Source organism: Brienomyrus brachyistius, chromosome 20 (assembly GCF_023856365.1).
Source record: "Brienomyrus brachyistius isolate T26 chromosome 20, BBRACH_0.4, whole genome shotgun sequence".
NCBI lineage: Eukaryota > Metazoa > Chordata > Actinopteri > Osteoglossiformes > Mormyridae > Brienomyrus > Brienomyrus brachyistius.
In genome coordinates, this window is record NC_064552.1 from 1,507,381 (window position 1) to 1,534,199 (window position 26,819).

The 26,819-nt window shown below is 44.8% G+C and overlaps 4 protein-coding genes and 1 long non-coding RNA gene across 17 annotated transcripts; 3 read left to right on the top strand and 2 right to left on the bottom strand.

Moving 5' to 3' along the window:
- The first annotated feature begins 5,888 nt into the window (after window positions 1-5,888).
- On the top strand, window positions 5,889-16,974 carry LOC125715916 (vertebrate ancient opsin-like). Its single transcript, XM_048987987.1, has 6 exons — window positions 5,889-6,267; window positions 7,323-7,515; window positions 7,737-7,784; window positions 14,812-14,881; window positions 15,469-15,708; window positions 16,310-16,974. Exons 1-6 carry the CDS (start codon window positions 5,913-5,915, stop codon window positions 16,544-16,546), a joined length of 1,143 nt encoding a protein of 380 aa, XP_048843944.1. The 5' UTR covers window positions 5,889-5,912; the 3' UTR covers window positions 16,547-16,974.
- On the top strand, window positions 7,785-14,726 carry LOC125715917 (uncharacterized). Its single transcript, XR_007384221.1, has 2 exons — window positions 7,785-8,108; window positions 14,602-14,726. It is a non-coding gene; the product is annotated as an uncharacterized LOC125715917 (long non-coding RNA).
- Window positions 8,858-14,726, top strand: LOC125715915 (uncharacterized). Of its 11 annotated transcripts, none has more exons than XR_007384220.1 (3): window positions 8,858-9,223; window positions 9,494-9,573; window positions 13,842-14,726. XR_007384220.1 is itself a non-coding variant. In XM_048987984.1 (3 exons), exons 1-3 carry the CDS (start codon window positions 8,947-8,949, stop codon window positions 14,225-14,227), a joined length of 1,071 nt encoding a protein of 356 aa, XP_048843941.1. In that variant the 5' UTR covers window positions 8,858-8,946; the 3' UTR covers window positions 14,228-14,726. The 11 variants fall into 11 exon arrangements, 4 of the variants coding, with proteins under 4 accessions (XP_048843941.1, XP_048843939.1, XP_048843940.1 ...); XR_007384219.1 differs by lacking the exon at window positions 9,494-9,573 and adding an exon at window positions 12,740-12,819; XM_048987984.1 differs by having other exon boundaries at window positions 9,494-9,901.
- Window positions 16,975-21,819: 4,845 nt separating the features above from the next.
- Window positions 21,820-23,296, bottom strand: LOC125716033 (involucrin-like). 2 transcript variants are annotated; one of them, XM_048988258.1, is made up of 3 exons: window positions 23,086-23,296; window positions 22,307-22,719; window positions 21,820-22,204 (listed from the first exon to the last, which is right to left on the bottom strand). In XM_048988258.1, the coding sequence occupies exons 1-3, from the start codon at window positions 23,213-23,215 to the stop codon at window positions 21,854-21,856; spliced, it is 894 nt and encodes a 297-aa protein (XP_048844215.1). In that variant the 5' UTR covers window positions 23,216-23,296; the 3' UTR covers window positions 21,820-21,853. The 2 variants fall into 2 exon arrangements, with proteins under 2 accessions (XP_048844215.1, XP_048844216.1); XM_048988259.1 differs by having other exon boundaries at window positions 21,820-22,719.
- Window positions 23,297-25,105: 1,809 nt separating this feature from the next.
- LOC125716034 (involucrin-like) lies at window positions 25,106-26,582 on the bottom strand. Of its 2 annotated transcripts, XM_048988260.1 has the most exons (3): window positions 26,372-26,582; window positions 25,593-26,005; window positions 25,106-25,490 (listed from the first exon to the last, which is right to left on the bottom strand). In XM_048988260.1, the coding sequence occupies exons 1-3, from the start codon at window positions 26,499-26,501 to the stop codon at window positions 25,140-25,142; spliced, it is 894 nt and encodes a 297-aa protein (XP_048844217.1). In that variant the 5' UTR covers window positions 26,502-26,582; the 3' UTR covers window positions 25,106-25,139. The 2 variants fall into 2 exon arrangements, with proteins under 2 accessions (XP_048844217.1, XP_048844218.1); XM_048988261.1 differs by having other exon boundaries at window positions 25,106-26,005.
- Between the last annotated feature and the right edge of the window lie 237 nt (window positions 26,583-26,819).

Sequence of the window (26,819 nt, forward strand, 5' to 3'; positions counted from 1 at the left end):
AAGGAATTCATTATTACGTATGTTGGTGAAATATTACTTGGCGAAGCATTTCACGCACATGATGCACAGTGAATTTAATCATTCAGTATAGTTTTTAAAGTATAGCATTGTAGATTTATTCTGCAGTGATTCATCACCCTGCTTATGTCGTGAACACCAAGTTTTTCACGTGTCGCGTAGTTGCAGCCTCGCTCTGAATGATGGCCGCTGCGCGTGCTGGCTGAAGGGGCTCTTTTACGCGAACTTTACTCAGCGACCACTAGGTGGCGATGCGAGCCCGAAGGCAGCAGCACCCACAAAGGACGACGACCTGCTTAATGTCTAACGTCACAAAAAGATCGACCTTTGATCCACAGTGTGGGTAAAGACTAACCCACTGCCAGATATTTAACACCTCTTCACCTGTTCTGTCCATTTACCTAGAACAAAAATATCCAGTTACTCTTTAAAATGCACCTCAGATACATTAATCAATGAATCAATAAGTTAATTAGTATATCACTGATGCGCGCACTCACAAATGTACTGCTAATGTGCGCACTCACAAGGCTATTTTAAAAACTGTATAGCATGACAATAGTGAATAGCAGGATGTAGCGGAAGTAATTAACGCCCGAAGCACAAACAACAGTGGGTGACTTTGATGCTACAGATGTAAGGCTATGTCCGCCTTCTTTGAGAAGATCCATTTCCCAGTTTATCGGGCTGCTTTTCATTGGTTAAACTGAGGCTCTCTTGGGTTTTCTCTTATGATTTTTTGTTTAGTTTATACTTGCCCACCCTGTCTGGGATGCTGGGGCAAAGTTTACAGAACTTACCACAAAATCCAGATTCTGCAGATGTATTGCTGGTGTTTTTTTAGTTTTTTTTTTTTTTTTAACTAAACAGCAGACATTTTTTAACAAAACCTCAGACCGGCCAAAATAGTTTTATCCAGTTTGAGGAACAATTGACTACTAAAATCTCATAAAAGTAAAGTACACACACGGTATTCTGATTGACTGTTATCAGGGGCGCCGCTAAGGGGGGGAAAGTTGGGACAATTCTAAGGGCCCACGCCCTTTAGAGGCCCCCAGAGATCTGAATGGGTGTGGTAGGGGGGCCCAACCTCATATTTTGTCATAGGGCCCAAAATTGCTAGCGGCACCCCTGACTGTTATCGTCCGAATGCACTCGAGGCTTTGGCGATCCTTTTCAAACAGACAGATCTGGCTGCGTCCCGGGATGGAGAGGGCGCCTAGCAAAGAGGGGCGCTAATACATCAAAAAGAATTTTGTTGCAAATTACAAATACTTGCTCATCAGATGTAACAAAGTAAAACACAAAATACTGGTTTAAGAAAATGCATTTCATTAAAATACAAGTAGTTTGTAATTTGAAAATACCGAAATGCATGCAAAAACGGAAGCGTGCACATAAAACGTGTACCGTCACAGATCTAGTAATGTGTAATATGTATAAAGTACAAAGCTGGGCCCAGCGTGCGTCATGTGATTTACTTGCATCTAGGCATGATACTCTAAATTAGAGTCTGTAAGCCTGTCGATGAATGCGCTTGAAATAACGTCAAATAAAATTATTGTATTTTAAATACATAAAATACAACCTGTCAAAGTATTTTGTTAGAAATTACATATGATTATGTCCAGCAAAATACAAATTACAAAATACTCAAAAGTAATTACATACATTCAACTGTAATACTGGGCGTATCTGTAGCGTGGCTAGCACTGGTGCAGGCACTAAACAATAATTAGCGACTTGGACCAGGCAAGTCTGATATTGCACTCAGGCTCCCTCTGGTGGTTAGGTCAAACATGACAATCAGCCCCACTGCTGAGAGTAGGTTATGGATATGTAAGCAGCGTGTTTAGCTTGCAGCAGCAGATCTCCCTTCTTTCTTTTTCTTTTGTTCTTCCTCCCATCCCTTTCTTTATCTATTCTTCTCTCTTTACACTCATGTTCACCCTCACAGATGATTTTGCTGAGTTGTCAAACAATACACATCACATAGAACAAGGTAGCTACATGAACCTATACATAAGCGAGCCAGCAAATGTTCCTTAAAAAGCACTCAAAAACAAACTTTGTTGACCAAGTTGCTGTACAAAGTCAATAATTTACAACAATAAAATAAAAAAAATATGCGTACAGACAGACATTTGGTCCATGTATACTTTTGTAAGCCTCCTCAGAAGCTATGGAATGAAAATGACTTTCAGGTTAGTGATAATATCAAAAACCTGAAGAGGCAGCCATAGTACTCGCCTGTGCCAAGATCTCCATGCTCACTGCTTCAGCCATAGTACTCGCATGTGCCAAGATCTCCATGCTCCCTGCTTCAGCCATAGTACTCGCATGTGCCAAGATCTCCATGCTCCCTGCTTCAGCCATAGTACTCGCCTGTGCCAAGATCTCCATGCTCACTGCTTCAGCCATAGTACTCGCATGTGCCAAGATCTCCATGCTCCCTGCTTCAGCCATAGTACTCGCATGTGCCAAGATCTCCATGCTCACTGCTTCAGCCATAGTACTCGCATGTGCCAAGATCTCCATGCTCCCTGCTTCAGCCGTAATACTCGCATGTGCCAAGATCTCCATGCTCCCTGCTTCAGCTGTAATACTCGCATGTGCCAAGATCTCCCTGCTTCAGCCGTAATACTCGCATGTGCCAAGATTTCCCTAAGCCTAGTTACACGAGGCTCCCATGTGGCTTTGGGTGGTTCCCACGCCTGCTGTCACATTTCCTCAGGGAGTTTCCAGCCCACAGCTGAGGTCCCTGCAGGGTCCTTTCCATGTTCTGGCCAAAGTTCTGTCCCACTCCTTCTCTTTGATATCCCATAACAATAAGTGAGATTCTTCTTGAATTAGATGTGATCTACGACTGGTGACCCATGAGCTCATCAGCTGGTTGGTCAAGGATTTTTTGTTGCAACCACTTTGTTTTCTTTTAACATGTCAGGTATAATTCATCCTGACGTGTCAGGGGTCCAATTCATCTTCCAGATATAGAGTAATGTGGTATGTCACAGGTCCGTTGCAGACATTAATGACAGATATTATGGGAGTATCTCCTGCGTACAGCCCGCTGCTGTCCGTAGACTGACTTCCAGGAAAGGGGGCTGACATTTCCTGTCGGTTCCATTCCCTTTGAGGGTTACACCACGGCATGGGCTCAGTCCTTCTGTATTCATATGGTGGAAGGTCACGTTCCAGTCAGCGTGCAGCCCCTGGTCTGCCACTGCATTTTGGTGCTTGTCCTGCAAATGTCACTGACAATTATAATACCCTGAGTGTGGTTAGAGCCGGGCGTCGGCCTGGGGTCACTCGCAATGAAAATGCAAGAAGGATGATGCAGAACTTTCTCAGGGCCCGCTATCCTGGTGGTGCTGAGGGCCCACTGAAGCCCAAAATGCACCACAAATGTTTGCTTCTGTTCCCAGATGGACCCCGTTGGTGCCAGACCTGCTTCTGCTCCTCGGCGCTCTCCGGGGGGGCCTGGGCCCACACGGCTAATTGTCCTTCTGGATGTCCTGTGCTTGCCGTTTCTGCATCTTTCATGTGGGAGATAAGGGCGGCATCTGTGAATGAAAGGAAGGCGGAGGTGGCTTAATGCCTTGGGGGGGGGAGGCCATGTTAGGTGTCTCTGTCTGATGGTTATTATGTTAAACAGGCCAGGGGAAGCTGGGGGTGGGTGAGTCATCGTCGAGAGGAAGGTGGCTGTTATCCCGACGCCATTCTCAGAATCTCACAGCTTCCTTGTTTGCTACAGGTCATCGCTTCTGCCACATGAATGCGCCACAATCGCATCCATCGCGGATTCATCCTCAAAGGATCGATGCAGCACTCCGCTCCAAGCCTGGACCCGAGGCGGGGGATTAAGCCGGAGCCAATCAGATGCCGCCTGCTAAGGCTGATCTCAGCGCTGCCTGGCTGAGTAATTAAACGCAGCAAATGACCTTTGGTGTCACAATTGCAGGCTGTTTGGAGTTGAAATGCAAACTGTTCTGCTCGCGCGTGAACTGAGGTGTATTTCAGCTAACGGCATTTTCATTTCATCACCAAGCTGCAGCACTGACATTTTCATCTGTCCCATAAACTATTCCAGCCAACAAGAACTCCATGCCCCCACCCCCCAGTCACACACCCCACCCACAGCTACACCTGATCAATACACTTACTCCCATATATTTACTTAGCTGATGTTTCAGCCCAACGTGACAAGCATTTCACTCATAATAAGCAGATTACAGGGTACCTTCTGATCAGAGGCACCGCAGACTAACCCAGAGCCAAAACAAGTAACCGACTTTCCCTTTTCGGCCGCCCGGCAGCTCTGCACTACGCTGGCTGTCGGATCCCTGATGCGACTGGACCCTCACTGGGATCTCTGCTCCTCTCGACTTGCTAGTCCGCTTCACAGCTCCCTAGTCTCGCTTCCATGGCACCACTGCTTTGCTGACAGTCATTCTTACGTTCTGTGTATGTCTGTATGTGACAATGACATTGGATCCAGAACTATCCAGATGTTGCGTGTCTCTGTTTCTGCGTGTCACTGTTGTGTCTGACGTCTGTGTTTGCATCCCGCATGTAATACCAGCAGACAGCTGAGAAGCAGTGAAGGACATCTGCCAGCAGCATATGAGGGCGATGCATGACGCATAAATGTGCATAACCATGAATAAATCCAGTAATTAATCGTGTTTTTTTACAGCGTACCACCAGCAAAAGAATTTCTTTTAGCTGCTGTAAACAAACAGAATAACAGATGAACAATGAGGAAAAGGGGAAGTGCCTGAATATGGAGAGAAGCAGGACGCGTGCAGCTGCAGTGACATCTGAGCGCACAATGAAAAAACATTCTTTCTAGAAACGCTGCCATTGGCTGGGTTGAAGTAGCTTCCAGAGCTGAGATGCGGACATCGACGGTCACCACAGCTCCAGCGAGGGGCATCAAGGCAAAGCGAAGTGACTGTAAATTATTAGAAATGGGAATTTTCCCTGTATTCACATTTTATCAGTTCTGACTGATGCCCCTTAACATCCCTGATGTGTAAAATTAGGGAAATACATCAAAGGAGATGAAGCAGGTCTCCAGCAAACCATGCACTTAAAAACCATTTAATGTGTGGTTCACATGACATTTGAGGTTGAATGCAGCTGAAAACTAGGCAGAGATGAGCTTGTCAATCTGAATATGAAACTACAGGGTGATACGCACTGAAATTTATCTTTGTATGTTCGACTGTGACACTTTGGGTGTCCTGTTGGCTTTAAGTTCCCTTCCTGCTTCTACCAAGCGACCTGAACTATGCAGAACAGCGGAGGCAGATATATACGCAGATGGACACCGTTCACAGTCACTCCTATTCTGCCATTTGTCTCATTGGTGGGACAGGAGGGTAAAATTCACCAAGGGTTATGAAAGCTTGTCACCCGGTGGGGGGGGGGGGCACCTCACAAGCCAACAAACTGCCGTACTTTTCTGTCAGCTCATTAATCTCTATTTTTAGTGGTCTAATAACATGTCATGTTGTCACTGCACTAGTATAAAATAGAAAATTTGCGTGTGACTCAAATTCGCGGCTACACGGATAATACATAAAGGGGCAGGAGGCAAAGCGGCGCGCGGGGCTACACAAACCCCCAGAACTCAGCAGAAAAAAGTTTAGTCAAAACACTTTTGATTAGCGGAATGTAATGTTTGTCACATTAATTTTAATTAGAAATTAATCTCAAATCGGCCGACAGTCAGAACTGAGCTAAATTAATCTTAAAACATTATTATCAATGCAGAGCCGGCATCATGCCGAAACGGTTTTCCTCGCAAGTTCATGTTTGTTTTTAGGATAGCGATCTAGGTGAGACTGACTTTAATGAGACTTCAGTCAGGCTCCGTTAAGTGCTGAGTGATGGATCCCTTCGTGACATCCGTTAACGGGATTTCGCACACTGAAGCCCCGCAGCCCCGGGACCCCTTCGCCGGTCCGCTCAGCTCCATCGCGCCCGGGGATCACATCGTCCTGGCGTGCCTGATGTTCACCGTGACGTCCCTGTCCCTGACCGAGAACTTCACCGTCATGCTGGTCACCTTCAGGTTCAAGCAGCTGCGCCAGCCGCTGAATTACATTATCGTCAATCTGGCCGTGGCGGATTTCCTCGTGTGCCTCATCGGGGGGACCATCAGCTTCCTGACCAACGCCAGCGGCTACTTCTTCCTGGGCAGGTGGGCTTGCGTGCTAGAGGACTTCGCCGTCACTCTTTTCGGTGAGTACCCGCTTCCGGCGTTGTCAGGCGGGGCGCACGGCACGGAGATATACGGCGCGGTACCTGAAACATACTGCTTAGATCCGGATAAATATCATTGCATTACGTATATAGTAAATTCGTTAAATATGTTTTACAACGACAGGTGAAAAGCCAATTAAAATAAGTAAACGTAAAAAACAAATGAAATAATCATGTGTATTTCATTGATATTTATACTGTAAGCATTGTTGAATGTCAGTCATGTATGTTCCACTTTAAAGCTGTGTTTATATCTACTTTAAAAACAGACTTAATGTAAAGATGGACTCGACGGGCAGTGAGAGGCTATGGCAAGTCGTTTAGCTTTAATGCGTTTCTAGAGGATATCACAGATTCAATTATAACTATTCAGAATGTAAATTCCTGATATCAGAAATTCAGGTATAATTAGTTATTATGCCAGTTCTTACTAAAAAGTAAAAAATACTATTTTAGCTGTCTGCCCCCAGTGTGCTTGGTACGCCCCTGTGTGGGGGTGACTGTGCCCTGTCTGCCCCCTGTGTGCTTGGTACGCCCCTGTGTGGGGGTGACTGTGCCCTGTCTGCCTCCAGTGTACTTGGTACGCCTCTGTGTGGGGGTGACTGTGTCCTGTCTGCCCCCTGTGTGCTTGGTACGCCCCTGTGTGGGGGTGACTGTGTCCTGTCTGCCCCCTGTGTGCTTGGTACGCCCCTGTGTGGGGGTGACTGTGCCCTGTCTGCCCCCTGTGTGCTTGGTACGCCCCTGTGTGGGGGTGACTGTGCCCTGTCTGCCCCCTGTGTGCTTGGTACGCCCCTGTGTGGGGGTGACTGTGCCCTGTCTGCCCCCAGTGTGCTTGGTACGCCCCTGTGTGGGGGTGACTGTGCCCTGTCTGCCCCCAGTGTGCTTGGTACGCCCCTGTGTGGGGGTGACTGTGCCCTGTCTGCCCCCTGTGTACTTGGTACGCCCCTGTGTGGGGGTGACTGTGCCCTGTCTGCCCCCAGTGTGCTTGGTACGCCCCTGTGTGGGGGTGACTGTGCCCTTTCCCCATTCTGCAGGCATTGTGGTGCTCTGGTCCTTGGCCGTCCTTGCCTTTGAACGCTACTTTGTTATCTGCCATGCGCTGAAGGACGTACGCTTGGACAACAGGCATGCTGCCATGGGTCTGCTGTTCGTCTGGACCATACCCCCTGTGTTCAGCTGGAGCAGCTACACCGTCAGCAAGATTGGCACCACCTGCGAGCCTAATTGGTGAGGGGGCAGTACGCACACATGGCCATTGGCTCTGACATTTAATGCCAAAACACCAAAACTCAAAAAGAGATGGAAAGTATTACACAAACAAAAGTGTTTTGATACTTTTAGCATTTTGAAGCAAATGGAGCTGTAGACAAAAAGGTCTTTGCATTCTTGGAATTTGTCCATGTGCATTCTGGGTAAGTGTGGTTGTGCCCTTTTCTTCCTCTCTCTAGGTATTCCACAGAATGTTCTGACCACACCTACATCATCACCTTTGTTACATCCCCCAGGAGGATGTCTCTTCTCCCTACTGACCTTTGTTTTGTCTAGGCTCCACCTCCTCTGTCCTGATTGGATGCTGCTCGGAGTCCAGCTAATTGTTAATTAGCAGAGCACTACTTAAGGCCTAGGTTGCTGTGTTTCTGGGCCCTCAGGCCATTTTGGTTGCCATACCTGTGCTGACAGTATGTGACTTGTAGGTGCTTGTTCTGACTGCTTGTAGGGGAGAGCTGCCTTTTGTTTTGACATCCTGTTTTCTCCTGTTTATGTGTGGTTAGGTAGGTTATGGTTATAGGTTGCATATTTTGTTTTCTTTGGAGTTAGGTGTGTATTTTATTTTTACATTAGGGATGTTTTGTTTGTTATGTTGGCCTTGGCTCTCCCTGAAGTTATACCTCAGTCTGAACCCAAATCTCATCACCTGCATTAAATAAACCTTTTAGATTTACCATCCTGGCTCCTCCTTCAATGTCTATCTTTATGTTCGTCCCTTCAACCCCCTAGACTAGCCAGGGGACGTAACATAAATTGGGGGCTCATCCGGGATATTATCCTGTTCGATCCATTTTTAGATGGTGAAGGTTTGGAGTTGTTTGTTCCTGCTGGTGTATTTGGCAGAGGTAGTTAGTATGGCAACTGGTGTTTTCAATTTGAGTGCATTTTTGAGTAGTCCTTCCTGGGAGGAGTTAACTTTGTGTAGAAAACAAGATTTGTTTGCTATAGCAGCCCATTTTGAGTTAAACGTAACAAGACAAATGGTGAAAGAGGACTTGAAAACCGTTGTTTTAGACAAACTTGTGGAAGAAGGCTTGCTTCCTGTTTTTAAATCGCCTCGTCTGCCAGTTCCTCTTGACAGGACCCCTAAGGAAGGAGTGAAGCCTGCTGTGTTAAAAGGAGAAGGGCAACACCCTGCTGCTGTGGAGCAGCAAACGGTGGAAAATTTAAGTACTAATGGCTCGCCTTCTTTTGCTACTCCATCTTCTCCTCGTTCAAGACAAGAAGTATTACTCAAGGTACGTCTGGCTAAATTACAATTGGAGGCTCAGGATAAAGCTCGTCAGGCGGAGTTAAGGAGCATTAGAGCGCTGGCATCAGACACTTAAAGCAACGCTGCAGAAATACTGCTTGGATACTGGAAAAGAGTGGGATGAGGGAGTACCCCTGATGGTGTTTGCCATACGCGAAGCTAAGCAAGAATCTCTTGGGTTTAGCCCAAATGAACTAGTGTTTGGTCATTCTGTTCGGGGACCTTTAAAGTTGTTGAAAGAACAGTTCTTGTCAACAGACCCTGTTGGGAAAACTAATGTTCTGGATTATGTTTCACAGTTCAGAGAGCGCCTCTATAAGGCCAGGTTGGCTGCTGCAGAAGCCCTCTCCTCTGCTCAGGGGAAGATGAAGAGTTGGTATGATAAGAAAGCCGTTCCTCGATCTTTCAATCCAGGTGACAAGGTTTTGGTTCTTCTACCAACTGCTGGCTCTGCATTGTCTGCCCGCTTCTGTGGACCATATCAAGTGGATAGGAAAGTAAATGACACTGACTATGTGCTTAAAACGCCAGACAGGAAGCGTAAAACACGCTTGTGCCATCTCAATATGCTCAAATCCTTTCATTCTAGAGCTGATTCCCTCTGTGGTCCTGTAGATAAGTCTGTGGCCTTTCTGTCAGAGCCAATCTCATCTCCAGAAACACTCTTGTTGAACTCTTTCTCAGGACTGAGATTGAGTTTAGATGAAGATGGGCTCAAGCTTTGTGATGCCAGCTACCAGAGTGCCAGAATGCTTAATTCTGAGGTACTGTCCCAGTTGTCTACATATCTTTCTCACGTGACCCGTGAGCAACAGTTAGACATTGAAAGGCTTGTCAACATTCATTTAAGACTCTTTGGGGACATGCCTTCCCAGACTACTGTAATAGAGCACGACATTGATGTTGGGAATGCAGTGCCTATTAAGCAGCATGCTTATCGGGTGAATATGGCAAAAAGAGATGATAAACAAAGAAGTAGACTACCTTTTGAAGCATGGATTAGCTATTCCAAGCTACAGTCCATGGAGCTCTCCGTGCCTGGTAATACCAAAATCAGATGGAACACCCCGTTTTTGCACCGATTTCCGCAAGGTAAATGCAGTAACAGTGCCTGATTCCTACCCACTGCCCCGTATTGAGGACTGTATTGACAGCGTCGGATCTGCTGCTTATGTGAGTAAGCTTGACCTTCTTAAAGGTTATTGGCAAGTTCCTTTGACAAAAAGAGCGTCAGAAATCTCAGCTTTCGTAACATCTGATCACTTTTTACAATATACAGTCATGGCATTTGGAATGAGAAATGCTCCTGCTACCTTCCAGAGGTTAATGTCAACTGTATTATCTGGTGTGGCAAACTGTAATGTTTATCTTGATGATGTGGTCATATATTCTGCCAACTGGTCAGAGCATGTCGACACTTTAGCCACTGTGTTCAAGCGTTTAGCTGATGCTTCCTTGACCCTTAACTTGGCTAAATGTGAGTTCGGTAAGGCTACAGTTATTTATCTTGGAAAGGAAGTTGGGCAGGGCAAGGTTCGCCCTATTAGTGCAAAGGTTAATGCCATCCTCAACTTTCCTGTGCCAATAACACGCCGTGAGCTGCGCAGATTTTTGGGGATGGTTGGTTACTACAGGTGTTTCTGTAGGAATTTTTCTGAAGTCGTAACACCCCTGACAAACCTGTGCAGCCCGAAGGTACCATTCATTTGGAGTCCTGAGTGTCAACATGCTTTTGACTGTGCAAAAGGTCTTCTATCGAGTTCACCTGTTCTTGTTGCTCCAGATTTTTTGAAACCGTTCAAGCTTGAAGTGGATGCCAGTGAGTTGGGGGCTGGAGCTGTTCTTCTTCAGGATGATGGACAAGGAGTGAGTCATCCTATCTGCTTCTTTGGCAAGAAGTTCGATGCTCATCAAAGACGGTACTCAACAATTGAGAAGGAGACTCTGGCCATGCTTCTGGCTCTTCAACATTTTGACGTGTATGTGGGATCTACTTCCCAACCTGTAGAGGTCTATACTGATCACAATCCTCTCGTGTTCCTCTCTCGTATGTATAACAACAATCAGCGACTGATGAGGTGGGCTTTAATTTTACAAAATTACAACATTGACATAAAGCATAAGAGAGGATGTGACAACATTGTGGCAGATGCCCTTTCAAGAATGTGATGGTGTAAGGTTAACAAACTTATACGTTTGTTCTTCTGGGTGGGGGTGTTACATCCCCCAGGAGGATGTCTCTTCTCCCTACTGACCTTTGTTTTGTCTAGGCTCCACCTCCTCTGTCCTGATTGGATGCTGCTCGGAGTCCAGCTAATTGTTAATTAGCAGAGCACTACTTAAGGCCTAGGTTGCTGTGTTTCTGGGCCCTCAGGCCATTTTGGTTGCCATACCTGTGCTGACAGTATGTGACTTGTAGGTGCTTGTTCTGACTGCTTGTAGGGGAGAGCTGCCTTTTGTTTTGACATCCTGTTTTCTCCTGTTTATGTGTGGTTAGGTAGGTTATGGTTATAGGTTGCATATTTTGTTTTCTTTGGAGTTAGGTGTGTATTTTATTTTTACATTAGGGATGTTTTGTTTGTTATGTTGGCCTTGGCTCTCCCTGAAGTTATACCTCAGTCTGAACCCAAATCTCATCACCTGCATTAAATAAACCTTTTAGATTTACCATCCTGGCTCCTCCTTCAATGTCTATCTTTATGTTCGTCCCTTCAACCCCCTAGACTAGCCAGGGGACGTAACATAAATTGGGGGCTCATCCGGGATATTATCCTGTTCGATCCATTTTTAGATGGTGAAGGTTTGGAGTTGTTTGTTCCTGCTGGTGTATTTGGCAGAGGTAGTTAGTATGGCAACTGGTGTTTTCAATTTGAGTGCATTTTTGAGTAGTCCTTCCTGGGAGGAGTTAACTTTGTGTAGAAAACAAGATTTGTTTGCTATAGCAGCCCATTTTGAGTTAAACGTAACAAGACAAATGGTGAAAGAGGACTTGAAAACCGTTGTTTTAGACAAACTTGTGGAAGAAGGCTTGCTTCCTGTTTTTAAATCGCCTCGTCTGCCAGTTCCTCTTGACAGGACCCCTAAGGAAGGAGTGAAGCCTGCTGTGTTAAAAGGAGAAGGGCAACACCCTGCTGCTGTGGAGCAGCAAACGGTGGAAAATTTAAGTACTAATGGCTCGCCTTCTTTTGCTACTCCATCTTCTCCTCGTTCAAGACAAGAAGTATTACTCAAGGTACGTCTGGCTAAATTACAATTGGAGGCTCAGGATAAAGCTCGTCAGGCGGAGTTAAGGAGCATTAGAGCGCTGGCATCAGACACTTAAAGCAACGCTGCAGAAATACTGCTTGGATACTGGAAAAGAGTGGGATGAGGGAGTACCCCTGATGGTGTTTGCCATACGCGAAGCTAAGCAAGAATCTCTTGGGTTTAGCCCAAATGAACTAGTGTTTGGTCATTCTGTTCGGGGACCTTTAAAGTTGTTGAAAGAACAGTTCTTGTCAACAGACCCTGTTGGGAAAACTAATGTTCTGGATTATGTTTCACAGTTCAGAGAGCGCCTCTATAAGGCCAGGTTGGCTGCTGCAGAAGCCCTCTCCTCTGCTCAGGGGAAGATGAAGAGTTGGTATGATAAGAAAGCCGTTCCTCGATCTTTCAATCCAGGTGACAAGGTTTTGGTTCTTCTACCAACTGCTGGCTCTGCATTGTCTGCCCGCTTCTGTGGACCATATCAAGTGGATAGGAAAGTAAATGACACTGACTATGTGCTTAAAACGCCAGACAGGAAGCGTAAAACACGCTTGTGCCATCTCAATATGCTCAAATCCTTTCATTCTAGAGCTGATTCCCTCTGTGGTCCTGTAGATAAGTCTGTGGCCTTTCTGTCAGAGCCAATCTCATCTCCAGAAACACTCTTGTTGAACTCTTTCTCAGGACTGAGATTGAGTTTAGATGAAGATGGGCTCAAGCTTTGTGATGCCAGCTACCAGAGTGCCAGAATGCTTAATTCTGAGGTACTGTCCCAGTTGTCTACATATCTTTCTCACGTGACCCGTGAGCAACAGTTAGACATTGAAAGGCTTGTCAACATTCATTTAAGACTCTTTGGGGACATGCCTTCCCAGACTACTGTAATAGAGCACGACATTGATGTTGGGAATGCAGTGCCTATTAAGCAGCATGCTTATCGGGTGAATATGGCAAAAAGAGAAATGATAAACAAAGAAGTAGACTACCTTTTGAAGCATGGATTAGCTATTCCAAGCTACAGTCCATGGAGCTCTCCGTGCCTGGTAATACCAAAATCAGATGGAACACCCCGTTTTTGCACCGATTTCCGCAAGGTAAATGCAGTAACAGTGCCTGATTCCTACCCACTGCCCCGTATTGAGGACTGTATTGACAGCGTCGGATCTGCTGCTTATGTGAGTAAGCTTGACCTTCTTAAAGGTTATTGGCAAGTTCCTTTGACAAAAAGAGCGTCAGAAATCTCAGCTTTCGTAACATCTGATCACTTTTTACAATATACAGTCATGGCATTTGGAATGAGAAATGCTCCTGCTACCTTCCAGAGGTTAATGTCAACTGTATTATCTGGTGTGGCAAACTGTAATGTTTATCTTGATGATGTGGTCATATATTCTGCCAACTGGTCAGAGCATGTCGACACTTTAGCCACTGTGTTCAAGCGTTTAGCTGATGCTTCCTTGACCCTTAACTTGGCTAAATGTGAGTTCGGTAAGGCTACAGTTATTTATCTTGGAAAGGAAGTTGGGCAGGGCAAGGTTCGCCCTATTAGTGCAAAGGTTAATGCCATCCTCAACTTTCCTGTGCCAATAACACGCCGTGAGCTGCGCAGATTTTTTGGGGATGGTTGGTTACTACAGGTGTTTCTGTAGGAATTTTTCTGAAGTCGTAACACCCCTGACAAACCTGTGCAGCCCGAAGGTACCATTCATTTGGAGTCCTGAGTGTCAACATGCTTTTGACTGTGCAAAAGGTCTTCTATCGAGTTCACCTGTTCTTGTTGCTCCAGATTTTTTGAAACCGTTCAAGCTTGAAGTGGATGCCAGTGAGTTGGGGGCTGGAGCTGTTCTTCTTCAGGATGATGGACAAGGAGTGAGTCATCCTATCTGCTTCTTTGGCAAGAAGTTCGATGCTCATCAAAGACGGTACTCAACAATTGAGAAGGAGACTCTGGCCATGCTTCTGGCTCTTCAACATTTTGACGTGTATGTGGGATCTACTTCCCAACCTGTAGAGGTCTATACTGATCACAATCCTCTCGTGTTCCTCTCTCGTATGTATAACAACAATCAGCGACTGATGAGGTGGGCTTTAATTTTACAAAATTACAACATTGACATAAAGCATAAGAGAGGATGTGACAACATTGTGGCAGATGCCCTTTCAAGAACGTGATGGTGTAAGGTTAACAAACTTATACGTTTGTTCTTCTGGGTGGGGGTGTTACATCCCCCAGGAGGATGTCTCTTCTCCCTACTGACCTTTGTTTTGTCTAGGCTCCACCTCCTCTGTCCTGATTGGATGCTGCTCGGAGTCCAGCTAATTGTTAATTAGCAGAGCACTACTTAAGGCCTAGGTTGCTGTGTTTCTGGGCCCTCAGGCCATTTTGGTTGCCATACCTGTGCTGACAGTATGTGACTTGTAGGTGCTTGTTCTGACTGCTTGTAGGGGAGAGCTGCCTTTTGTTTTGACATCCTGTTTTCTCCTGTTTATGTGTGGTTAGGTAGGTTATGGTTATAGGTTGCATATTTTGTTTTCTTTGGAGTTAGGTGTGTATTTTATTTTTACATTAGGGATGTTTTGTTTGTTATGTTGGCCTTGGCTCTCCCTGAAGTTATACCTCAGTCTGAACCCAAATCTCATCACCTGCATTAAATAAACCTTTTAGATTTACCATCCTGGCTCCTCCTTCAATGTCTATCTTTATGTTCGTCCCTTCAACCCCCTAGACTAGCCAGGGGACGTAACACCTTCTTCACCACCTGCTTCATTCTGCCTCTTGGCGTCATCATCGGCTCATATGGCAAACTCATGCAGAAGCTGAGGAGGGTGAGCTTTCTCTCCATGTTCTCTTGATGCCATTTTTCTAACCTATCCTATCAACAGTCACGGGACACTGCTGCGGTTGACTAGAACATTGGCAAATACTTAAATTTGCAGAGAGTTGAATCGACAACAGCGTTGCAACATCCAGCACAGGCTTGAAAAGTGACAGATCTTTGGGTCACGTGTGACTGAAAATCAGAATGAGACCAACAAAGATATCTTCGGAATACTGACTTAAGCGTATAGGGAGTCGTCTTCTCCTGCGGTGCGAGGAGATCGGCTGTGAAGTTTGCCGGGGGAGCAGCAGGGAGGCTATAAAGTGCTGGTTGAAGCACCCAATCCATCGGAGTTCTAAGGGGCCTCCTGGTAATCTGTCTAAGCAATGGCTCCCAGAGGGTCCCCCAGCTATTTGGGAACCTGACCAACTTGGCAGGGACAGGAGAAGAGTGGCAAGGACAGCAGAACCTCTTTTGGAGGAGCTGCTTCTTTCATTGGTGATGTTCTTCTGGTAGCAGAGTTAGGGCTTTTCCATGTAGCTTCTACATGGGCACAACACATGTGTGTATGGCATGTGCAGCCTTGTTCCTCAGGTGTCAAACGCACACGGGGGGCTAGGAAGCGCGCGGAAGCCTGACAGTGAGGTGGGCCGCAGGGTCATCGTCACGATCGCTGCCTTCATGGTGGGTTGGACTCCGTATGCCGCATTCTCCATTGTTGTCACAGCATGTCCCAGCATCCACCTGGATCCATGCCTGGCTGCTGTTCCTGCCTTCTTCTCCAAGACCGCTACAGTCTACAACCCCATCATTTATGTCTTCATGAACAGGCAGGTAACCTCCAAAAAGCATACCGTAAAGTTACACAGTCGCTTACTGAGGGGCTGCTGACAAGAGTAACTGCAGCATAGAGAGAATACTGTAAACCTTACTGTAGAATATGCTGCAACGTACTGTAGGGATGCCCTACAAAGTAACTGTAGCATAGAGGACAGAGTACTGTAAACTGTAATGTAAAGTATGCTGTGGAGTACTGTAGGAATGCCCTACAGAGTAACTGTACCATAGAGGACAGAGTACTGTAAACTGTACTGTAAAGTATGCTGTGCAGTACTGTAGGAATGCCCTACAGAGTAACTGTACCATAGAGGACAGAGTACTGTAAACTGTACTGTAAAGTATGCTGTGGAGTACTGTAGGAATGCCCTACAGAGTAACTGTACCATAGAGGACAGAGTACTGTAAACTGTACTGTAAAGTATGCTGTGGAGTACTGTAGGAATGCCCTACAGAGTAACTGTACCATAGAGGACAGAGTACTGTAAACTGTACTGTAAAGTATTCTGTGGAGTAGTGAGGGAGGTTATTGCAGTTTAATGATCTGTGTGGCTGACTTAAGAGGTTCTGTTGATATCTGACACATCACTTTCTTTAGTTCAGAAAATGTCTGCTCCAGCTCTTTAAGGGCAACAGCGCTGCCCTCGAATCGCACTTGAACCCCACTTCAGATCAAGCAGCTGGAACTGCAGATAGCAAACTGGGCGAAATGTTCACCATCACAGCGCGGGTCCCGATATCTGGCAGTGGGGCGAAGAGGCCTGAGGAGGAGCAGAGCGAGGGCAGCAGCAACACCTCACAGTCGGGCCTCGGCAGCAGAATATATCCTGTCTAGGATGGAGGTCCCTCCCAGCAGCGACTTGAACCTAACAGTATACAGACGCTCCCCTACTTCCGAATTTTCCGTCGTGTTTTTCAAAACCATTTCCTGTGATATCTACAACCTGCAATTCCAACGCCAGACGCTTGGCCTTTTAGGAGCTCGGTCAGCGGCTGACTGTGATTCGGCTTTTAAAGCTGACATGCATTTTCACTTGGCAACCTAACATGACGTTTGTAACTGTAAGTTTGTAACTGTGATTTACTTACTTTAAAGACCTGTATGTCTTATCTTCAACTTCTTTCATTGTATAATCTTGTCTTGCCTGTATTGCATACCTGCAGCCTGGTGTGCGTTTGTTGTATGTTCCAGAACGTTCCTTAACTTGTCTGGTCTGCCACTCTCGGCCCCCTAACAAATCATCGTACTCATTTCACAGCAGGGTGGACACATCTTAGAAATAAAAATCACTTCTAAAAAGCAGATTAATATTTCCTGCATGCTTGCGTTAAATACGTGAAAGAGTTTAACATCCTGACCGGCACAGGCTCTGAAGCACCACGACATCATCAGTTATTATCATTGACATTAATCAGTTATTAAATACAGATTTCTCACAAGCCTTTTAACACAAGCTTAACGTTTTAACAACTGTGGTATATGGCTCTAGGATAATTTGAGGGAAAAAAATGAGTAATATTGGCAAAAACATCACTTTAAAGAGGGCATACTGAGTGATTAATGTTCGAGTAAACAGATTCATCAGTAGAGACAGACTCAGTGGTGAGATAGAGTGATAGAACAAGGCAAAGGGGCGGGATCACAGCTGGCTCAGTTTATCCTGACAGCATTAATCTTTATCTTGGCACCTCGGTGAATCTGCAGGTGTCGCAGCTCGAAACAACTAACAGCATGAAATACTGTGGCTCAGTTAAGGAATAATCCCATTCAAAGCCTTGACTGTGTAGCCAGCATTGACGGTGTTAATGAGCCCATAATCCCTGTGGCACGGCCTTGAGCAGAGGGCATTCCTGCCAGGACAGGCTTTCCCTCGTAGATTTTGTTGTGCTTCTCCTGATTCTCTATGTCGTCCCAAACATCAATTTTCCTCGATGTCCAGCTTATAAAATCTGTCCATAGCATGACATGCAGAAGCGATGCTGGACACCCTACCAGATGCAGGATATACAACTGTGCAGCATCGCATGAGAAGCTGCCGCTTGGCCTGTGGGCTCGCATTTGTCAGGGCTAATATCCCCGAGAGTGCCGCATAATTACCGGTGCATTAATACTGCAGTAGGTCTGGCTCCTTGTATACGCAATCGGCTACATTGGCATGCATGTAAGTCCTGCGCTTATTCAATACTGTCAGAGGTCAGTGGTTTGCTTTGTCTTTACCCAGCTACTGGGAGGAGTAGTATCACCAAACTCATATTTACAGATCAGAATCTTATATGTATACGAAGGATTTGAATGTTTAGCACATTCAATGTTCTGTCATTATACTTACTTCAGCTGAAGATCTTAAAAGATCTGCTGGATCTTTACTAGGTTAGATATGGCACCAATAAAATAATGTTCTGGTAACATAGTAGTACTTAGACTAAAAGGTCAGGAGTCCTGCCTTACAAGTCATTTAGGAACGCCCCATCATTAGGGTCACAGCAGTGAGTCATTTAGGAACTGTCGCTGTCACAAGGGTCACAGCAGTAAGTCTTTTAGGAACTCTCTGTCATTCGTGTCATAGCAATGAATCATTTAGGAACGCCCCATCATTAGGGTCACAGCAGTGAGTCATTTAGGAACGCCCCATCATTAGGGTCACAGTAGTGAGTCAGAGAGGAACGCCCCATCATTAGGGTCACAGCAGTGAGTCATTTAGGAACGCCCCATCATTAGGGTCACAGCAGTGAGTCATTTAGGAACGCCCCATCATTAGGGTCACAGCAGTGAGTCATTTAGGAACTGTCGCTGTCACAAGGGTCACAGCAGTAAGTCTTTTAGGAACTCTCTGTCATTAGGGTCACAGCAGTGAGTCATTTAGGAACGCCCCATCATTAGGGTCACAGTAGTGAGTCAGAGAGGAACGCCCCATCATTAGGGTCACAGTAGTGAGTCAGAGAGGAACGCCCCATCATTAGGGTCACAGTAGTGAGTCAGAGAGGAACGCCCCATCATTAGGGTCACAGCAGTGAGTCACCGTCAGTATGGAAGCCTTTTCAATCATGGTTCAGGAATCTGTGCTTTAACATTGTACAGTTACAGCAAGCAGACCAGTCATTTTGGCTAAATATAAATTGTATAAATTTAAAATCAGTTAAAAAAGAAATAAAGCTGTAGTGAGGTATGATTCCACATCCTTGGGCTAAGTGAGCAATAATGAAGTGAAAATGAGCCTGAGTAGGCCTCCGTGACGTTTCTATGGAAACAGTGAAACAAAACCTGCCTCTGCTCCATTCTCCAGGCTTGAATATGATCTTTAACCTCAGGCCAGCTTTACTTCACCTGGTGACATGCTGAACTATAGCAAGACTGCAGAAAAATCTGAACGGTAATTACATGGAGGCTGCTGATTAGATTAGACTATTCGGGGAAAATTCAGTCACACTCAAAGCTGGTGGAGACCGGTTTGAGTCATGCTGGGCCAGCTTGCTTATGAAGAAGCTGGCAGGGGATATTATCATTCTGTTCCCTTGTAATGTGCTCCTCGACCATCGGCCCCCAGGATCCCAGGAGCTGGACCATCTGAAGGTCCATGAGCTTGTCAGGGTGGCAGAGGAGCAAAAGCGTGGGCTTAATTGAAAATAAACACCCACAGACAGTGAAACAGCTGAATTGTCGAATCTCAACTAAATTGTTCAAATGTTACAAATACTCAGTTAATCATGATGGTCTACATGAAAATGAGGTTCTACAGCACAATGAGGACTTACATGGAAATGTGGTTCTACGGCACACCGAGGACCTACATGAAAACGAGGTTCTACAGCACACCGAGAACCTACATACAAATGAGGGTCTACATCACTTTGAGGATCTACATGAAAATGAGGGTCTACATCACGCTGAGGATCTACATGAAAATGAGGTTCTACAGCACAACGAGGACTTACATGGAAATGTCGTTCTACGGCACACCGAGGACCTACATGAAAACGAGGTTCTACAGCACACCGAGAACCTACATACAAATGAGGGTCTACATCACATTGAGGATCTACATGAAAATATAATTCTACAGCACACTGAGAACCTACATGAAAATGAGGTTCTACATCACGCTGAGGATCTACATGAAAATGAGGTTCTACATCACGCTGAGGATCTACATGAAAACGAGGTTCTACAGCACACCGAGAAACTACATAAAAATGAGGGTCTACATCACATTGAGGATCTACATGAAAATGAGGTTCTACATCACGCTGAGGATCTACATGAAAATGAGGTTCTACATCACGCTGAGCATCTACATGAAAATGAGGTTCTACATCACACTGAGGATATACATGAAAATGTATATATACAGATTGAATTGCATTAACCATGGCATTTTCAGTGGATTCTGCTTCCCTCACAGATGCTTTTTATGCCTAATTACAACTTTTGTTGTCTCGAGATACCTTTTGTTATTTTGTGCTCTCAAGAAAATTACTTGTGCTGTCAAAAAAAACATTGGCTATGTTCATAAAAAAAGAATAAATTGTGATCTTGAAATAAAAGACGGAAAAAGATAATGATGGATGTCCTCTGTGAATTTCCGTATAATGCGGAGTTAGAGTGAAAAGATGCAGACAAAGCTCATGTGAACAGAGCATGTTATGTGTTCCCTGCTTTAAGTGTTTTTATGGAATAAATGGAAAGAAAAGTTATATTTCTCTACCTTTTTTGCTGATACGAAAAATGATCTAATCCATGACTCAGAAACCGTGATATACTCAGAATTAGGTATGAAAAGGTTCACTGAAACACAACTGTCTCTCGACAGGAGGGTGCTGGGTCAGGCCTACCCCTCCCACAACACGCCATGTCACATCACCAACATACCAAACACTACACAAAGTGCCCTGACGGGAGGGTCCCGGACCAGGCTCACACCACACAGTGTTCGTGCTGCGCTCATGCCCGGCCGCATGGCGCCCCTCCTCGTACCGTAATACAGAAGTTTGGAAGTCAAACACCTATTATCTTGACCGACTCGTCTGTGAATTGGTCAGGTTTAGCCAATACCCCATTTGCCAAATTTGTCTGCATCAGAGCCGATGCCGATCGAAATGTCCGATTGAAGTTTCTCCATCTACCTCCCTAATAGATCGACAGAAGATGCCTTCTACATTTATTGGCTACAGTTCAGCGTTCAATACAATAGTCCCCTATAGACTGTTCACCAAGCTGGGGGACCTGGGACTGAACAGCCATCTGTGTGTGAGGGTCCTTCACTCCCTCACAGACAGACCACAGCTGGTTGGAGTGGGTAGCTGTGTTTCCAACACTACCACACTAAGTACAGGACCTTCATAAGGTTGGGAGCTTAGCCCCCTGCTCTACACCCACGTCTGCATTTCACTACATTTTACTCATATAACTATGTATGTGACAATAAAGAATCTTGAATTATGAAACACTGAAGCCTCGAATGAATATAAATGAGCCCTGAATGGTTAATTTAGCTCAGATGTTTCTTAGGAAGCGCGTTCCCAGTTTGAATACCGGTTTTGTGGTCTTGGTTACCCACTTCCTTGTTCCTGGGTTCACGCATCTCATTAGCTGGAGGTTCACAGCTGGTGCAGTGGATCACTGGTATCTTCTGCACATTTAACCTATAAACAGTCAGGTGTCGCTATGCTGCAGAGTGAGTTGTCTTGTTAGGTCTTTAGCTCTCCTCGTGTCAAAGCATGAAGAGCTTAAATAAATGACAAACCACATTCTTTTTTTCTAAGACAGGTTTTATTTACAAGGACTGCAGGTTAATTGAACAGCCAGGATACGAGGACAGACGTCGCCTGTCAGCCACAGCAATGGAACATCATTTGGGGTTCCCGGTGCTGGGTGCACGGATGGCCTTTACCATAAAGAAAAGAATTATTGGTTAAAATAATGGCAGAGAAAAGCTCATGGATGGTGCCAATTACCTCCTTATAATTAATGATAGTTACCCTTTTGTTGACGATGCGTAATCGGCCGAGGATTATGGCACGAACTTGTTTTAAGTGCTTCTTTCCTCGGCTGATGAGCGTCTGTGGAAAGAAAAGAGTATTTGTTAGGAGTACTTATCAATTTGACTGATTTACAGGAATATTATGGCATAACACAAATAACTGGCTAAGACAAATTCACAATATGTGCAAGCCTGCAAGAAACGAAAAACACTAAACAGTAAAGGAAAACTATCGATAGGAAACGGGTATACTGTATGTCTTTACATAAAATGCAGATATACAATGACAGTAAAACTGACAGTATAGAGTAAGGAAAGCCACATGTGTGCTTTGCCCTCATTCTTGGTGTCACAGCATATTGAGATTGACGACATTCCAATAAATCAAACATTTTAAGCAAACAGAAGAGGAGAGGGGAGTGTCTGGCAGATCTTACTCTGGCACCAAGAAGAGGATGACCAGGCAGCGGATGGCACTCTGAGGCAGTGAGGTGTCGGTTGTCATCCTCAACAATCTTTAGACATAGACCAAAATCAGTTATTAAGCAATATTTTCATCTATTTTTCCTTCAGCGGGATAAAATGCTAATAGCTAATAAAACACAATGCAACTGTACCTCATCCAAGATAGGATGCTGGTCGCCATCAGCAGGAGACTCCAGCTGCTGTTGGTTTTTGTCAGCAACATCGTCTTCTGGAGTCTCCAGATGTTGTTGGTCTCCATTATCATAATCAACTGGAGACTCCAGCTGCTGTTGGTCTTTGTCAGCAGCATTGTCCATTGGAGTCTCCAGCTGCTGTTGGTCTTCAACAGCAACATTGTCCACTGGAGCCTCCAGCTGCTGTTGGTCTTTGTCAGCAGCATTGTCCATTGGAGTCTCCAGCTGCTGTTGGTCATCACCAGCAACATTGTCCACTGGAGCCTCCTGCTGCTGTTGGTCTTTGTCAGCAGCATTGTCCATTGGAGTCTCCAGCTGCTGTTGGTCTTCACCAGCAACATCGTCCATTGGAGCCTCCAGCTGCTGTTGGTCTGCAACAGAATATTTCATGTATGGATTTAGTTGTATTCAGGCTTTTCTTAACACTTAGGTTTTAGTATTGCTCAGTGACATTAAATGTCATGTCAGCTCATTATGCTGTTGCTAATTCTTTACAGAATTGCTTTATTCTAAGCTCTTGGACCCTATATGAAATATCAAATTTAACTGAATTTGACTGGCGCAAAAATCTACATGTACAAGGAGTACCCTATAGTATGCAAAAATGCTTCACATATTTAACATAGTCGCATATGTTTAATTAAATCACGAGATGAGATAATTAAATGTTGATCCGTAAGCATTTTCTTAGTATTGGAAGTATTTTGCACATAATAAGAAAGTAACTATTCGGGTACCTTCCTCTGGCTCCGCCCGTTCTCGAAGCCGCCAGACGAGGTATGCCGTACCGGCGGCCGCAACCACCAGTCCGGTTGCGCCGAGCAAGTGAGTGGACCTGAAATTTTTAAAGAAGTTCGCGATCGCCATCGAGCTCTTTCTCCCGCACTAACCAAGACGAAATGATCACTGTAACGTCGTGGTGCGCTTATCATTACTGAGTTCTAGAACTCAAGCGTTGCATCTTTTAAATACGTCATTTCAAAATGACGACAACTTTTAAAACAATTTTATCAGATTAAAGGGGCTAAATGTCATTGATATAAATAATTTCCTTTGCATGCTTTAAATTGCCACCATTTGTACACTGTATTTTAGACATGCAGAACTCTTTACGACACGTTGCAGAAGCGATGGGATCCTTATACGCTGAGTGAACGATTATATAATGATTATACGACATGTAGTGAAATTAACACAGGATTCTGTGGAGACCATGAAACCGCTGTATAGACCCCAGGATGAAATGCCCTGTGTATCGTGCCCCTCCGCATACCACCCATATATAGACTTACATTCATTATAAGGCAGATCACCCATCTATTGGCTTACATTCATTATAAGGCAAACAACCATATATAGACTTGCATTCCTTATTAGGCATACAACCCATATATAGACTTACATTCATTATTAGGTATACGACCCATATATAGGCTTACATTCATTATTAGGGAAACCGCTCATATATTGGCTTACATTCATTAGTGGGTAAACCACCATGCTGTGTTCATTCCCGGCCGCATGGTGCTTCTCTTCATACCATAATACAGATGCTTGAAACTCAACCACTTTTTAATGTTTTACTTGACCATCTCGGACATCGAACAGTCTGTGAATTGGTCGCGTATGGCCGATACCTGAATCCTCAGATAGGACTGGATCGACGCTGATGCCGATCCAAATGTCCAATTGAACTTTCTCTACCTACCTCCCTAAGAGATCGACAGAAGATGCCATCTCCCCCATCCTGTACTCCAGTCTGAGTTTTGTGGTTATGAAAATTGGGAACTATTTGCGATTGCTGTTTATTGGCTACAGTTCAGCGTTCAATACAATAGTCCCCTATAGACTGTTCACCAAGCTGGGGGACCTGGGACTGAACAGCCATCTGTGTGTGAGGGTCCTTCACTCCCTCACAGACAGACCACAGCTGGTTGGAGTGGGTAGCTGTGTTTCCAACACTACCACACTAAGTACAGGACCTTCATAAGGTTGGGAGCTTAGCCCCCTGCTCTACACCCACGTCTGCATTTCACTACATTTTACTCATATAACTATGTATGTGACAATAAAGAATCTTGAATTATGAAACACTGAAGCCTCGAATGAATATAAATGAGCCCTGAATGGTTAATTTAGCTCAGATGTTTCTTAGGAAGCGCGTTCCCAGTTTGAATACCGGTTTTGTGGTCTTGGTTACCCACTTCCTTGTTCCTGGGTTCACGCATCTCATTAGCTGGAGGTTCACAGCTGGTGCAGTGGATCACTGGTATCTTCTGCACATTTAACCTATAAACAGTCAGGTGTCGCTATGCTGCAGAGTGAGTTGTCTTGTTAGGTCTTTAGCTCTCCTCGTGTCAAAGCATGAAGAGCTTAAATAAATGACAAACCACATTCTTTTTTTCTAAGACAGGTTTTATTTACAAGGACTGCAGGTTAATTGAACAGCCAGGATACGAGGACAGACGTCGCCTGTCAGCCACAGCAATGGAACATCATTTGGGGTTCCCGGTGCTGGGTGCACGGATGGCCTTTACCATAAAGAAAAGAATTATTGGTTAAAATAATGGCAGAGAAAAGCTCATGGATGGTGCCAATTACCTCCTTATAATTAATGATAGTTACCCTTTTGTTGACGATGCGTAATCGGCCGAGGATTATGGCACGAACTTGTTTTAAGTGCTTCTTTCCTCGGCTGATGAGCGTCTGTGGAAAGAAAAGAGTATTTGTTAGGAGTACTTATCAATTTGACTGATTTACAGGAATATTATGGCATAACACAAATAACTGGCTAAGACAAATTCACAATATGTGCAAGCCTGCAAGAAACGAAAAACACTAAACAGTAAAGGAAAACTATCGATAGGAAACGGGTATACTGTATGTCTTTACATAAAATGCAGATATACAATGACAGTAAAACTGACAGTATAGAGTAAGGAAAGCCACATGTGTGCTTTGCCCTCATTCTTGGTGTCACAGCATATTGAGATTGACGACATTCCAATAAATCAAACATTTTAAGCAAACAGAAGAGGAGAGGGGAGTGTCTGGCAGATCTTACTCTGGCACCAAGAAGAGGATGACCAGGCAGCGGATGGCACTCTGAGGCAGTGAGGTGTCGGTTGTCATCCTCAACAATCTTTAGACATAGACCAAAATCAGTTATTAAGCAATATTTTCATCTATTTTTCCTTCAGCGGGATAAAATGCTAATAGCTAATAAAACACAATGCAACTGTACCTCATCCAAGATAGGATGCTGGTCGCCATCAGCAGGAGACTCCAGCTGCTGTTGGTTTTTGTCAGCAACATCGTCTTCTGGAGTCTCCAGATGTTGTTGGTCTCCATTATCATAATCAACTGGAGACTCCAGCTGCTGTTGGTCTTTGTCAGCAGCATTGTCCATTGGAGTCTCCAGCTGCTGTTGGTCTTCAACAGCAACATTGTCCACTGGAGCCTCCAGCTGCTGTTGGTCTTTGTCAGCAGCATTGTCCATTGGAGTCTCCAGCTGCTGTTGGTCATCACCAGCAACATTGTCCACTGGAGCCTCCTGCTGCTGTTGGTCTTTGTCAGCAGCATTGTCCATTGGAGTCTCCAGCTGCTGTTGGTCTTCACCAGCAACATCGTCCATTGGAGCCTCCAGCTGCTGTTGGTCTGCAACAGAATATTTCATGTATGGATTTAGTTGTATTCAGGCTTTTCTTAACACTTAGGTTTTAGTATTGCTCAGTGACATTAAATGTCATGTCAGCTCATTATGCTGTTGCTAATTCTTTACAGAATTGCTTTATTCTAAGCTCTTGGACCCTATATGAAATATCAAATTTAACTGAATTTGACTGGCGCAAAAATCTACATGTACAAGGAGTACCCTATAGTATGCAAAAATGCTTCACATATTTAACATAGTCGCATATGTTTAATTAAATCACGAGATGAGATAATTAAATGTTGATCCGTAAGCATTTTCTTAGTATTGGAAGTATTTTGCACATAATAAGAAAGTAACTATTCGGGTACCTTCCTCTGGCTCCGCCCGTTCTCGAAGCCGCCAGACGAGGTATGCCGTACCGGCGGCCGCAACCACCAGTCCGGTTGCGCCGAGCAAGTGAGTGGACCTGAAATTTTTAAAGAAGTTCGCGATCGCCATCGAGCTCTTTCTCCCGCACTAACCAAGACGAAATGATCACTGTAACGTCGTGGTGCGCTTATCATTACTGAGTTCTAGAACTCAAGCGTTGCATCTTTTAAATACGTCATTTCAAAATGACGACAACTTTTAAAACAATTTTATCAGATTAAAGGGGCTAAATGTCATTGATATAAATAATTTCCTTTGCATGCTTTAAATTGCCACCATTTGTACACTGTATTTTAGACATGCAGAACTCTTTACGACACGTTGCAGAAGCGATGGGATCCTTATACGCTGAGTGAACGATTATATAATGATTATACGACATGTAGT

Coding starts and splice junctions, on each gene's coding strand:
- LOC125715916 (XM_048987987.1), top strand. CDS start 5,913: ATGGATCCCTTCGTGACATCCGTTAACGGGATTTCGCACACTGAAGCC. Junction 6,268..7,322: donor CTTCGCCGTCACTCTTTTCG/GTGAGTACCCGC, acceptor CCCATTCTGCAG/GCATTGTGGTGCTCTGGTCC. Junction 15,709..16,309: donor ATGTCTTCATGAACAGGCAG/GTAACCTCCAAA, acceptor CACTTTCTTTAG/TTCAGAAAATGTCTGCTCCA.
- LOC125715915 (XM_048987982.1), top strand. CDS start 8,947: ATGGTGTTTGCCATACGCGAAGCTAAGCAAGAATCTCTTGGGTTTAGC. Junction 9,902..13,841: donor TTTGCACCGATTTCCGCAAG/GTAAATGCAGTA, acceptor TTGTTGCTCCAG/ATTTTTTGAAACCGTTCAAG.
- LOC125716033 (XM_048988258.1), bottom strand. CDS start 23,215: ATGGCGATCGCGAACTTCTTTAAAAATTTCAGGTCCACTCACTTGCTC. Junction 22,720..23,085: donor ACGGGCGGAGCCAGAGGAAG/GTACCCGAATAG, acceptor ATTCTGTTGCAG/ACCAACAGCAGCTGGAGGCT. Junction 22,205..22,306: donor AGCATCCTATCTTGGATGAG/GTACAGTTGCAT, acceptor CTATGTCTAAAG/ATTGTTGAGGATGACAACCG.
- LOC125716034 (XM_048988260.1), bottom strand. CDS start 26,501: ATGGCGATCGCGAACTTCTTTAAAAATTTCAGGTCCACTCACTTGCTC. Junction 26,006..26,371: donor ACGGGCGGAGCCAGAGGAAG/GTACCCGAATAG, acceptor ATTCTGTTGCAG/ACCAACAGCAGCTGGAGGCT. Junction 25,491..25,592: donor AGCATCCTATCTTGGATGAG/GTACAGTTGCAT, acceptor CTATGTCTAAAG/ATTGTTGAGGATGACAACCG.